At 37.4% G+C, this 11,293-nt stretch overlaps 1 protein-coding gene across 5 annotated transcripts in view; it reads left to right on the plus strand.

Moving 5' to 3' along the window:
• Nucleotides 1–11,293, plus strand: part of Rcbtb1 (RCC1 and BTB domain containing protein 1) — a 46,067-nt gene that overhangs the window by 31,200 nt on the left and 3,574 nt on the right. For all 5 annotated transcript variants that reach the window (XM_058582561.1, XM_046453987.2, XM_046453985.2 and 2 more), the window contains 3 exons: nt 2,334–2,460; nt 4,407–4,558; nt 5,161–5,291. In XM_058582561.1, the coding sequence (XP_058438544.1) occupies nt 2,334–2,460; nt 4,407–4,558; nt 5,161–5,291 (410 nt within the window). The remainder of the gene's footprint in view (nt 1–2,333; nt 2,461–4,406; nt 4,559–5,160; nt 5,292–11,293) is intronic.

The raw sequence follows: 11,293 nt of genomic DNA on the forward strand, positions 1-11,293 counted from the left end.
GACCACATAGCAGTTCCTGCATGTGTGCTAGTTGTGGGCTCTTTTAGGTTCTAGAATGTTTTGTTTTGCATTTGCTTTAATGTTTTTCCCCAGTGATAACCACATTTAAGGATGTCATTAAATATTCCCATAGATTCTTTTTTCCCTCCCTAAGTGCTTCCTTTTAATTGAGATCAAATTTACATAACATAAACTGGACACGGTGGCACATACCTGTAATCCCGGCAGCTCTGGACTGAGGTGAGAAGATGGGGAGTTCAAGGCCATCCTGGGAAATATAGCAAGATTGTCTGAAAGAAAGAAAGGAAAAAAGCAAAACGAAACAAAAAACAAACCAAAAATCTTATATAACATAAAGTTAACCATTTTTTAAAGTATACAATCCAGTTGAATTTAGTATATTCATAGTGTTTATTTATCATTTCCATCAAGTTCTGAAATGTTTTTATCATTCCAAAAGAAAATCTTGCACTCAATGAGCACCACTCTCACCTCACCCCCATTGTCATGAGGGCAAGAGCACATTTAGGACAAATTAAGCTGCAGCTTAACTTAATGTGAAATAAACTGAACATTTCCTTTAAATTCATTTTGTCAATGTCTTTAGTGCTCTCTCTCTCTCCCTCCCTCCCTCCCTCCCTCCCTCCCTCCCTCTCTCCCTCTCTCTCTCTCTCTCTCTCCCTCCCTCCTTCTCTCTCCTCTCCCTCCCTCTCTCTCCTCTCTCTCTGTGTGTGTGTGTGTGTGTGTGTGTGTGTATCTCGACACATGATTAGAAAAAATTAGTTTGCTGAATGGGACTGTTTGGCTCTTATCATACACAGGTAGTATGTGTAGCCTAAGCGCAGCTGTATAACATGTCCTGTGATTTCTATACACTGCTCACTGGACCTGTTTATAAAAGGCTTCCTCTGGTTCTTGCATCTTAAGATGGCCTAGACATCCTTTTCAGAACAGTGTTGTGACATTTTCAGTGTTAGATTTGGAAAAAATGTGGTTGCTGATTATTTCAGTCCTAGATGACTTCTTTCCCTTCCAGCCACTAAGTCAGAAGTGTTTTTTTCCTTCTAGGTTTCGATCTCCTGAGTGTTAGGAAGAAGGTCAGATGGTGAATTCACATCTCTGGGGAATAATTCTTCTCTGAAAGGTGCTATACTTGTCACTGGAAACAAAGAAGGGGTAGAGTCATTTCCACTCTGTGACAGATGCAGAGGCGGCAGCACTCACTAGAGCTTCTGCTTAGGATGGTGACGTAGCCATCTCCACCTCTCCACTCTGCCCGTCATAGTCATTTCCTGTCTTTGGTCCTATAGTGATCCAGGCTCAGGATCAGGGAAAGACTGGCTTTTGAGAAAGTTTCCACTTTTCGTCCTCAGCCAGGAGGGCTCTGCATTGTGGGGTTGAGGCAGAGCTGCAGGTCAATGTTAGAGGGCTAGGGCAAACCATATTTCCGTCCTCATTTATGAAGTTAAGCCTGGGTTTTAGCTGAGCTCTTTGGTTAAGCCACTGTTCTCAGCTTGTGGGCAGTTGAAACCTTTCTCCAGTGTCCATAGCAGCTTTTTTCAATGCTCGGTGAGGACCTCTGGAGTTTATTTCTGTTGTCTGCCTTCTTTCTTTTTTCCTTCCTTTGTACATGTGAAGAACGTGTTTCATGAGTTCACTCAGGAGCCTTACTTTCCTTCAGGATAGTGCAGTTCTGCTTATTTGGCCTCATCACAGCAGTTCTTGTTGAGTGATGTCGCTTGCTCTTGTAAAACTGCACCCGTGTTACTAAGTGCATCTGCTTAGTTTCTAGGTTGTGAGGATTGCTTATACATTGATTTTTAGGGTTAAGAGGAATGCTTAGATTTTAGATGATTAGGAAAAGCCATGTCTCTGCTTAAGAACCTAACTGCTTAGCATGACCACTTGGTAAATTTGTTTCAGGCCTCCTTGATTTGAATATTGCCACTTCAAAGAAGAGCAGAGATGTTCTTAGTCTTTCACTCAAAGAAAATTGACATATTCATAGTCCTAGAAAAGAACCTCCTCAATTGTGAGGGAGTTACTATAGCCTTTTGAACCCTGTAACTGGATCTTTTTTTAACTCCCATTTCTCATGACTAAGCATGTAAGACTGGTATTTGGCTTATCCAAATACTTATTGTTATGGTAGTTTGTAGATGTAGGATACTTATTTTAATATTGTGAAATAGATTTGTCAAATAACTCTCTTGAACAAAAATTGAATGGATTTAGCCACCATGCTGCTGCTGCTGATGATCTTTTGGAAGTCTTTCAGATCTTAACTCTGTCTCCTGAGCTTTCTGTATTAATAGTGTGTTTGTTGCCTTCAGAGCATGAAGACTTTTTAACAGTTGCAGAGTCACTGAAGAAAGAATTTGATAGTCCAGAAACTGCTGATCTCAAGTTTCGAATTGATGGAAAATATATTCATGTCCATAAAGCTGTTTTGAAAATCAGGTATTTTTCAATGAACTTAGAGACATCAATAACTTTGTTTTCTTTTTGCATTTTCATTTATTATTCCACAAAACGGATACTACAAGGAAGTAGTCTTGGCAATAGAAAGAAATGTCACAGCTGAATATTTTTGCAGATGCTTATCAAATCCATTTATTATCAAAAAGTTTCATGTATGCTCCTACAACTTATAGGAAAAGTGTATTGGGGGAGTGTTAAGTATTTGTCTTTTTTTTTTTTTTTTTTTTTTTAAGGATCTTGGGCTGGGGATGTAGTTCAGTGGGATAGAGTGCTTATATAGCATGCACAGGCCCTAGGCTTGATCCCCAGTGCCACAAAACAACAACAAAGTCTTGAGTATTTGTTTACATTGGAAAATTTGTTTACACATTACATATTTGCTATTAAAAGTTCATTTTTCCCAGTTAGAAAACTCCCATAGTTAGGAGAAAAGTTAAAGAAAAAGTTCTTTAGATGTAGTAAAGGGCATGAGTTCCTTGTATAAATATGAGGGAACTATGCATTTATTAACATCTGGGCTATTGCTTCTGACGCTACCATTACAGAGAAAAGGTATGTAAAATCAGAACACTAACAGGCTATTTACACATCTTTTTGGAAATTTAGTTAAAAACCTATTTGCAAAGTAATGCACTTTAGGGGAATTGAGAAGCTATATACCATTCATTACTAAGGCCAACATAGCTGAACCATGGTATTGGCTGAAAAGATGAACTGGACTTTTGTCTCTGCCAGTGACCCCCGTGTCCTTTCATTGCAGTTTTATGACCTGTACATTACACCCACTTAGACAACTCTTTCTTTTTAACTTTTCAGATGGAGTAATTATGTAACTGAGCCATTTTTTTTTTAAGTATTTTGAATGGGTTTTGAAAGTATTGTTTGCCCTTTGTACCATATCACTTTAAATGATTTACAAAAAATGAAAGCATGTTATACTGTAAGAAAATCCAGTATCAAGAAATCAGTTACTGGGGCTGGGGATGTGGCTCAAGCGGTAGCGCACTCACCTGGCATGCGTGCGGCCCGGGTTCCATCCTGAGCACCACATACAAAGATGTTGTGTCCGCCGAAAACTAAAAAATATTTAAAAATTCTCTCTCTCTCTCTCTTTAAAAAAAAAAAAAAAAAGAAAGAAAGAAAGCAGTTACTCATGCAGGTGGATCTGTAAATACAAATCAAAAAGACCTGCTTGGGTTTTCTTGAAATATGTGACTGTGCTAGTGAATGTGTTTTATAGATACATTTACGGCAGGCCTGGGAGGGAAGGAAAGAGAGTGAGCAGGCCACTCAGAGAAACAAATAGAGAGTGATGGTTGTTTGGAGAGAAGTCGGAAAGGAAAAAAAAACCAACTATCCTGTCAGATAATGGATCAGTAAGCAGCTTAATACAAATCAGTTAACATTTAAACTCCTTTTAAGAGTCAATTAATTACATAAAATTAAAAATTAATCATTTCAGTGTTGTTAATATGTAGCCAAAAGTTTTGAACTCTCATTTCTGAATTATTTATTTATTTATTTATTTATTTTCATTATTTAAAATGCACTTCTGGAGGGGGGATAGTAGAGGATAGGAAAGGCAGCAGAACACAACAGACACTAGTATGGCAATATGTAAATCAATGGATGTGTAACTGATGTGATTCTGCAATCTGTATATGGGGTAAAAATGGGAGCTCATAACCCACTTGAATCAAATTGTGAAATATGATATATCAAGAACTATGTAATGTTTTGAACAGCCAACAATAAAAAATAAAAAAAAAATAAAATGCACTTCTGTATACTCTGTTTTTTAAAAATAGCAAATGAGCCAAAAAACTTGATCAGAAAGGGGTTGTTAGGTTGAAACAGTAGTGCTCTACTACCAGTTTGTCTGACTTCATCACCTTCCTCAGGTAATTTTTGCTAATGTGTTTTAGGTGTGAGCACTTTCGATCCATGTTCCACTCATACTGGAATGAGGACATGAAGGAGGTGATAGAAATAGACCAGTTTTCTTACCCCGTGTATCGTGCCTTTCTCCAGTACCTCTACACAGACACGGTGGATCTGCCGCCCGAAGACGCCATAGGTACCTTAGCCCGTGTGGTCAGGAACATGTCTCTTCGTGCCTTAGACTAGTGAAATATAAAAAGTTCCAGGTGTATGGGCTTTTATGTCATTATTAAAAGAAGTTTGAAGTAAATGTTTTTAAAAACAGTTCTGGATAGTTATCATAGTTAATAATTATGGACAGTTTATAACTGGACTTATATAAAGTATAAGTTACTAATTAACTTTGCATTTTGGAAAAAAAATAAGGGAGATTCCATTTCCCCTCTTCCTTTGTACTATAGAAGAAAATGTAAAATGAGTATAGGAGAGGTATGTTTAGAGGTGGGAGAGTTTGGGAGTAAGACAATTTACATACTCAAATTCAGAATATTTGCTAAGAGGGCTGGGGCTGTGGCTCAGTGGTAGAGCATAGGTGAGGCACTGGGTTCAATCCTCAGCACCACATTAAAAAACAACTAAAAAAATAAAGATTAAATTCTTAAAAAGAAAAAGAATATTTGCTAAGAAACTTGTGACTTACCCACATAACTGTTTACTAAAATGTTTAAATGCATATGTTTATAAATTAGGGAAATTTATTATAAACTAGATTAAACCTCTTATACTTTTTACTTCTAGGTCTTTTGGATTTGGCAACATCTTACTGTGAAAACAGACTGAAAAAACTTTGCCAGCACATTATCAAGCGAGGAATCACTGTGGAGAATGCCTTTACACTATTCTCTGCTGCAGTCAGATATGATGCAGAGGTAACAAAACAGTGAACAGCAAACCAGAATCACCTGTAGCTCCCTGTGCTCCTTTACCCCCCTTCTCTCACGTGGCCCAAGGAACAAATGAGTAACTTCGCCTGTTTAGGGATTCCGTTAACCAACTGATCCAAATGAAATCTGGTCTTTCTCCTTTATTTTCTGTTCATTGTTTCAAAATTGGTTGTTCCTCTACTTTCATTCTTAACTAAGATCAGAACCTAACTGACTGAGGTCCCAGCAGCTATGCAGCAGGTTGGAACATAAAGTGCTGCACCCAACTGGACTGACAGGCAGCGAGCTTTAGCTTCTAGTCTTTCTCAGTGTCCACGTGTCTGTCTGTCAAGACCCACAGCTGTCTCCCCAACTGTACCCTTTCAGAAGCCCAGGATGCCATATAATTTTTATCTATGTGTGCTCCAGAATTCTGTCCTTGTCTGATTATTACTCACAAGTATTCATGTGTTAAGAACTTGCTGTGGACTCCTTTCTGTTTGTATTTGCACTGGATTGAGTTCCTAATCTGGGATTCTCAGATCTCTACAGTCTGAATTAGTGGGCTTTGGTGAGTCTTAAATTTTGTGTATATAAATGTGCATTTTCTTGAGATTGAGAAGCAGAGCATCAGATTGTAAGCTCTTCATGAGCAGGAGCTGTACCTTACTGTATTGCCTGGCATGTATTAGCCATTGGATGGTAAATGTTTGTTGAACCCCAGGAAACAGTATCTCCTAAAGGATGCAGTAAGAAGAAGGTTGGTTTTACAAATTTATAGAAAATAAAAGGTAGAGAGGATATTGGGTATGGTGACTCATGCCTTTTGGCTCAGTGACTCGGGAGACCGAAGCAAAAGTATCTCAAGTTTGAGGCTAGTATCAGTAACTTAGTGAAGTACTGTTTCAAAAATAAAAGGTCTGGGGATGTAGATCAGTGGTAAAACACCCCTGGGCTCCTCCCTAGTACCCCCCCCCCACAACACCCTCCCCAAAACAGGAGGTAGAGGGATCTGAGATGTCTAGCTAAGGTTGGTGTGTTAAAATGACACAAGTAGCCTATTTTTATAGGTATTTTATCATTTTACAAGGCGGAATACCTGTAATGGAATTTATCGAAGATCCATGCTGTGGCCTTTGAGGTGATGGAGGACAAACTTCATAATCTATCACTTAGGGATTGAAGTTGACTATTACGTCTTACATTTTCAAAATGTATCCTATTTTTGTTTGGGGTTATGTTTTGATTGTAAATATTTGATAAGGGCAAATGTAGCTGACTTTGCAGCCTGACAGTAGTAGATGGAAGACTAATCAGGATAAACTGTTTCTAGTAGAAAATGGAGGTAGCAGTTTTCTTCCCTACCTTCCTGTGACACCTTGAACCTCTGTATTAGAAATTCTGTTTCTTTAGATTCCTTTTCCATCCCATGATATAATTTTAAATTGGATCAATGCTTTTTCCTCTCCATTTGGCAATTAATTCCAGAATCTCCCGTGTGTGCCCACATTCCTCTTTGTTCAAAAGTTCCATACCCTGTAGTAGGACCTTGCTGTCTCACGCTGATCAGATCAACCTGGATGGAGACAAACATCTTAGAAATTTCCTCCCTTCAGTTAAAATCTACCCCAGAAGGTTTATAGGAAAAGCCTAACGCCACTTCTACTCATAGCAGCCGACTGTTTCCTTTACTAATTTTCATTTTTCTTATGTTAACTATAACACATTTTGAAAACTGTTCCTTTAGGGAGACTGCAAATAATACGTGATTCCCTGGAGCCTGTTGCAGTGTGGGCATACTGCCAGCACTCAAAGTACACGTTAAATGATTGAATTATATTTGAAACAGCTCACTGTGAAGAAGTACTTTAAAAAATATTTGAAATCCCATTAGTGTTACATATTCAATGTAAAAAAGAAAAATTAGAGAATTGAGAAAAGATAAGAGAGAAATGATTACTTCTTTCTATGATATATTTTTAAGCTTTTGATATGAGTATCATTAATTATAATTAATTGGTTAATGTGCCTTTACTTTTTATTTCCTTAATACTATAGAATATAATAAGTCAATAACTATAGAGTACAAGAAAATCACACTTTATATATAGGTGTGTGTATGTGTGTGTGTGTGTATATATATATATACACGCACACACATATATTCATATATGTTTATATATATAAAATGTTGATTGAAAGCTGCTAATGAGTCAGATTGGATATTAACTTCAAGAACTAATTTTGACAATGCTAGAAAGATGGAGGCTACCTGCTTCTCACATTTCTTGTTTTCTATAAAAAGTGATTGTGACTCTTCCATGTCCCCTTTGACAGGATAATTTTGAAGGAAATGTACACAAAAATGTGTGGACTCAGTAGTTATAAGGATTTTTAAAAAATCAAGCTGGAGCCCTTGCATTATGAATGCATCATCAGACTTTCTCCGAGTTTTATGAAGGACTTGAGGAATGATTGTTTAAGTATCCCCTAATACAGACCCAAATAAATATTGACATCAAGGGAGAAAATGGGAATAAAATATTAAGATAGTTCAGTACCATATTATAAAAATCTTGAAATGCTTAGTATTTATACTGATTCTTTTTAGGAAAACCTACATGTAGTTGAACGTGATGAGAAGTAGTTGGCAAGTATTATTTACCAGAGCAGAGAACTCTCCAAAAAACCTTACTTGCTGAGCAACTTCTGTCTACAATTTTGTATGGGTGGGAAGCAATAAGTATGGGTACAGGACTCTGTGACAGTGGTTTTGGATCTGAGCGTTGGAAAGCTTAATACCAAAGCTAGATGGTTAGCATTATTTCTTCTCTTAGAGGGCTAAATTAAGTTTTTTCAGATCTATAGGTCATGAAATTTTTTTGTGTGTGTGTCACAGGAGAAAAGGACCTTTATTTTTCTCACGTGATAGGACATTTATATACATTCCTCAAAATAAAACCTTTTATACTTGAAATGATATAAAGTGAACTATAGAATTATGGTTTGTGGGTTTTGTTTTGCAATCAGCAACAGCTTTGGACAGAGTTAGGAGTGGTGGGTGATCCTGCTCCCTGCCCCCAATCTGGAGTATATCTGAAGGTGGCTATGACACGAGATATCCTGTCTTCACTCAGTCCAAGTTGGTCTTCTACACAACTATTAGTATTTGATTATTTTAGCTTTGGAATTTTAATGCTAGGTAAGTACTCTAAAAGTCTGCATTAGAATTTTTTAAATTGCGAATATTAAGATCATCAGTTCTCTGTTACTGAAGAAAATATGTGGAGAGAAAATACTTTTTTTCAGAGTGCATATAATGGAAATAATTTTAAACATTTAAAGATATGGAATGAAGCCGGGTGAGGTGGTGCACACCTGTAATCTCAGCATCTTGGGAGGTTGAGGCAGGAGGATCCCGAGTTCAAAGCCAGCCTCAGTATAAAGTGAGGTGCTGAGCAACTCAGTGAGACCCTGTTTCTAAATAAAATATACAGTAGGCTGGGGATGTGCCTCAGTGGTTGAGTGCTCCTGGGTTTAATCCTTGGTACCAAAAAAAAAAAAAAAATGAAATGAATATATAATTAGAGTTTTTGATTTATTGTAATTGCTAATTATAATAAATCTGATACTTTTTTTTATTTGTAGATGGACACAATACCTTTATTTTGTTTGTTTTTATGTGGTGCTGAGGATTGAACCCAGTGCCTTGCACATGCTAAGCAAGTGCCTTACCACTGAGATATGGCCTCAGTCCTGATACTTTTTTTGATTTGCTTTAAAACTACTTTATGATAATTCACCACAGAATGTCACAAGATTTAATTTCTGATACCAGGAATATTATATGACACCTCTCCATTTTACATTCTTTCCACTTCCCTACTCCATTTCCTTTTATGATGAATTTTTATCATCTACTGGCTAAATAATCCATGATCTATTTTTATTCTCTCTTGAACTTTTAAAAACTCTTTTGGTTAAATGATTCTTTGTTGGGATTGCTTTATCTAACAGCCCACCAGTCCTGTTATAGTTGTGTTATTACTTGGCAAAGAGTTATTCTTTCTTGTTTAGTTGCAGAATAAGATGAACAGATCATGCAGGTTTTTATGATATTGAAGTGTGGTCTTGCCAAGCATGATGGCACATGCTTATAATCCCAGTAGCTTGGGAGGTTGAGGGGTTTGCAAGTTCAAAATCAGCCTCAGCAACTTAGCAAGGCCCCTCCCTAAGCAACTACACAGGACCCTGTCTTAAAATAAAGGGCTGGTGATATGGCTCAGTGGTTAAGTGCCCCGGGTTCACTCCCTGGTAACACCCCTTCACTCCCCAATAAAAAAGTTTATCTAAGGATGTTTATCTAAGTGACCTCTCAAAGGTTAACTGACTCAGGCCTTGGTTGGTAAGTTAGTGTGGTAACTATGCCACTCTCTGAGGCAAATGAGCTTGCAAGCTCAGATCTCTTATCTCCTAATGCATTCATATGTGTGCCTTAGCCAAAGTTCAGTTATTTTATTAAATTAGATTTATATTGTTTTCATTATTCTGTAATTTGACTTTTAATATTTGAAACTGCTAAACATTTATTAATATCAAGATATATCACTAGTTCAAACTAATTGGTGGGGAAGGGAAGGCATTTTTTTGGGTATTGGGGATTGAACTCAGGGGCACCCAACCACTGAGCCACATCCCCAGCCCTTTTTTGTATTTAGAGACAGGCCTCTTCTTGTTTTTATTTTTGTTGTATGTGTCCAGGATTTAGAAGAATTCTTGCTTAGCGCCTTGTCATTGCTGAGGCTGGCTTTGAACTCTTGATCCTCCTGCCTCAGCCTGCTGAGTCGCTGGAATTACAGGTGCGTGCCACTGCGCCTGGCAGGGAAGGCAGTTTGATAGAAGCATTTTCATAAACGTATGAAGTGAATTATAATTAGCACCATTTATATACCTGTAATGTAGTATATTAAAAAAAGTCCTTATGTTCAAGGCAGCTTTTGCACTATTAAAAAGTTACCTCACTTCTCATATATTCTGAAAAGATCTTGAATTCCAAGTAGTAGACTTACAAGTAATAAGGTATGGTGCCAGAATTTAGTGTATTTTCTTTTCCTGTGAATTTGAAGTTATACTATTAAAGTATAACATTTAAAGATTTTTATCTGATATATGGTTTGAAGAACTTTCTGTGCTCATGACTGGCTACTTCTTCCCAAGCTATGTGTAAATTAGTTCACTACTTTTGATTACTAAATAAGATAGATTAAAATGTGACTTTTATGTTCTCGTGGAAAATAATTTAGCCTGTTTTTTAATCACTAGGTTGTAATGCTGAGAGCAATGCTTATCCTTGAATAATCATCTGAGAAGGAATATTTTTGTTGTTTTGCATTTTAGTTTTTTTAAATTTTTTTTTAGTTGTAGATGGACACCTTAACTTTCTTTATTTTTATGTGTTGCTGAGGATTGAACCCAATGCATCAAACATGCAAGGTTAGCACTCTACCACTGAGCTACAACCCCAGCCCGCATTTTAGTTTATTATAATACAAATTCAGTTGTAGTTCACTGAGAGTCTCTAAGAGACACAGATCCAAAGCCAGGCATCATGGTGCATGTCTGTAATTCCAGCAACTTGGGAGACTGAGGCAGGAGGATCACGAGTTCAAGGCTAACCTGGACAACTTAGCAAGACCTTGTCTCAAAAAATTAAAAAGGTCTAAGGATGTGGCTCAGTGGTAGAGCAACCCACTGGGTTCAATTGTCTGTGCAAAAAAAAAAAAAAAAGGCTCCAGAGATTGTACTGTCAAGTACGCTTTTTTTCTGGGGGGTGGGGTAGTACTAGGGATTGAACTCAGGGAGCACTCAACCACTGAGCCACGTCCCCAGCCCTGGCATCTCACTGATTTGCTTAGTGCCTCGCTTTTCCTGAAGTCCCCAGCCCTTTTGTATTTTGTTTAGAGACAGGTTTTCACTGAGTTGCCTAGGGCCTTGCTAAGTTGCTAAGG

Source organism: Marmota monax, unplaced genomic scaffold (genome assembly GCF_021218885.2).
Source record: "Marmota monax isolate L192 unplaced genomic scaffold, Marmota_monax_Labrador192_F-V1.1 WCK01_AAM20220418_F8-fsc00011, whole genome shotgun sequence".
Classification (NCBI taxonomy): Eukaryota; Metazoa; Chordata; class Mammalia; order Rodentia; family Sciuridae; genus Marmota; species Marmota monax.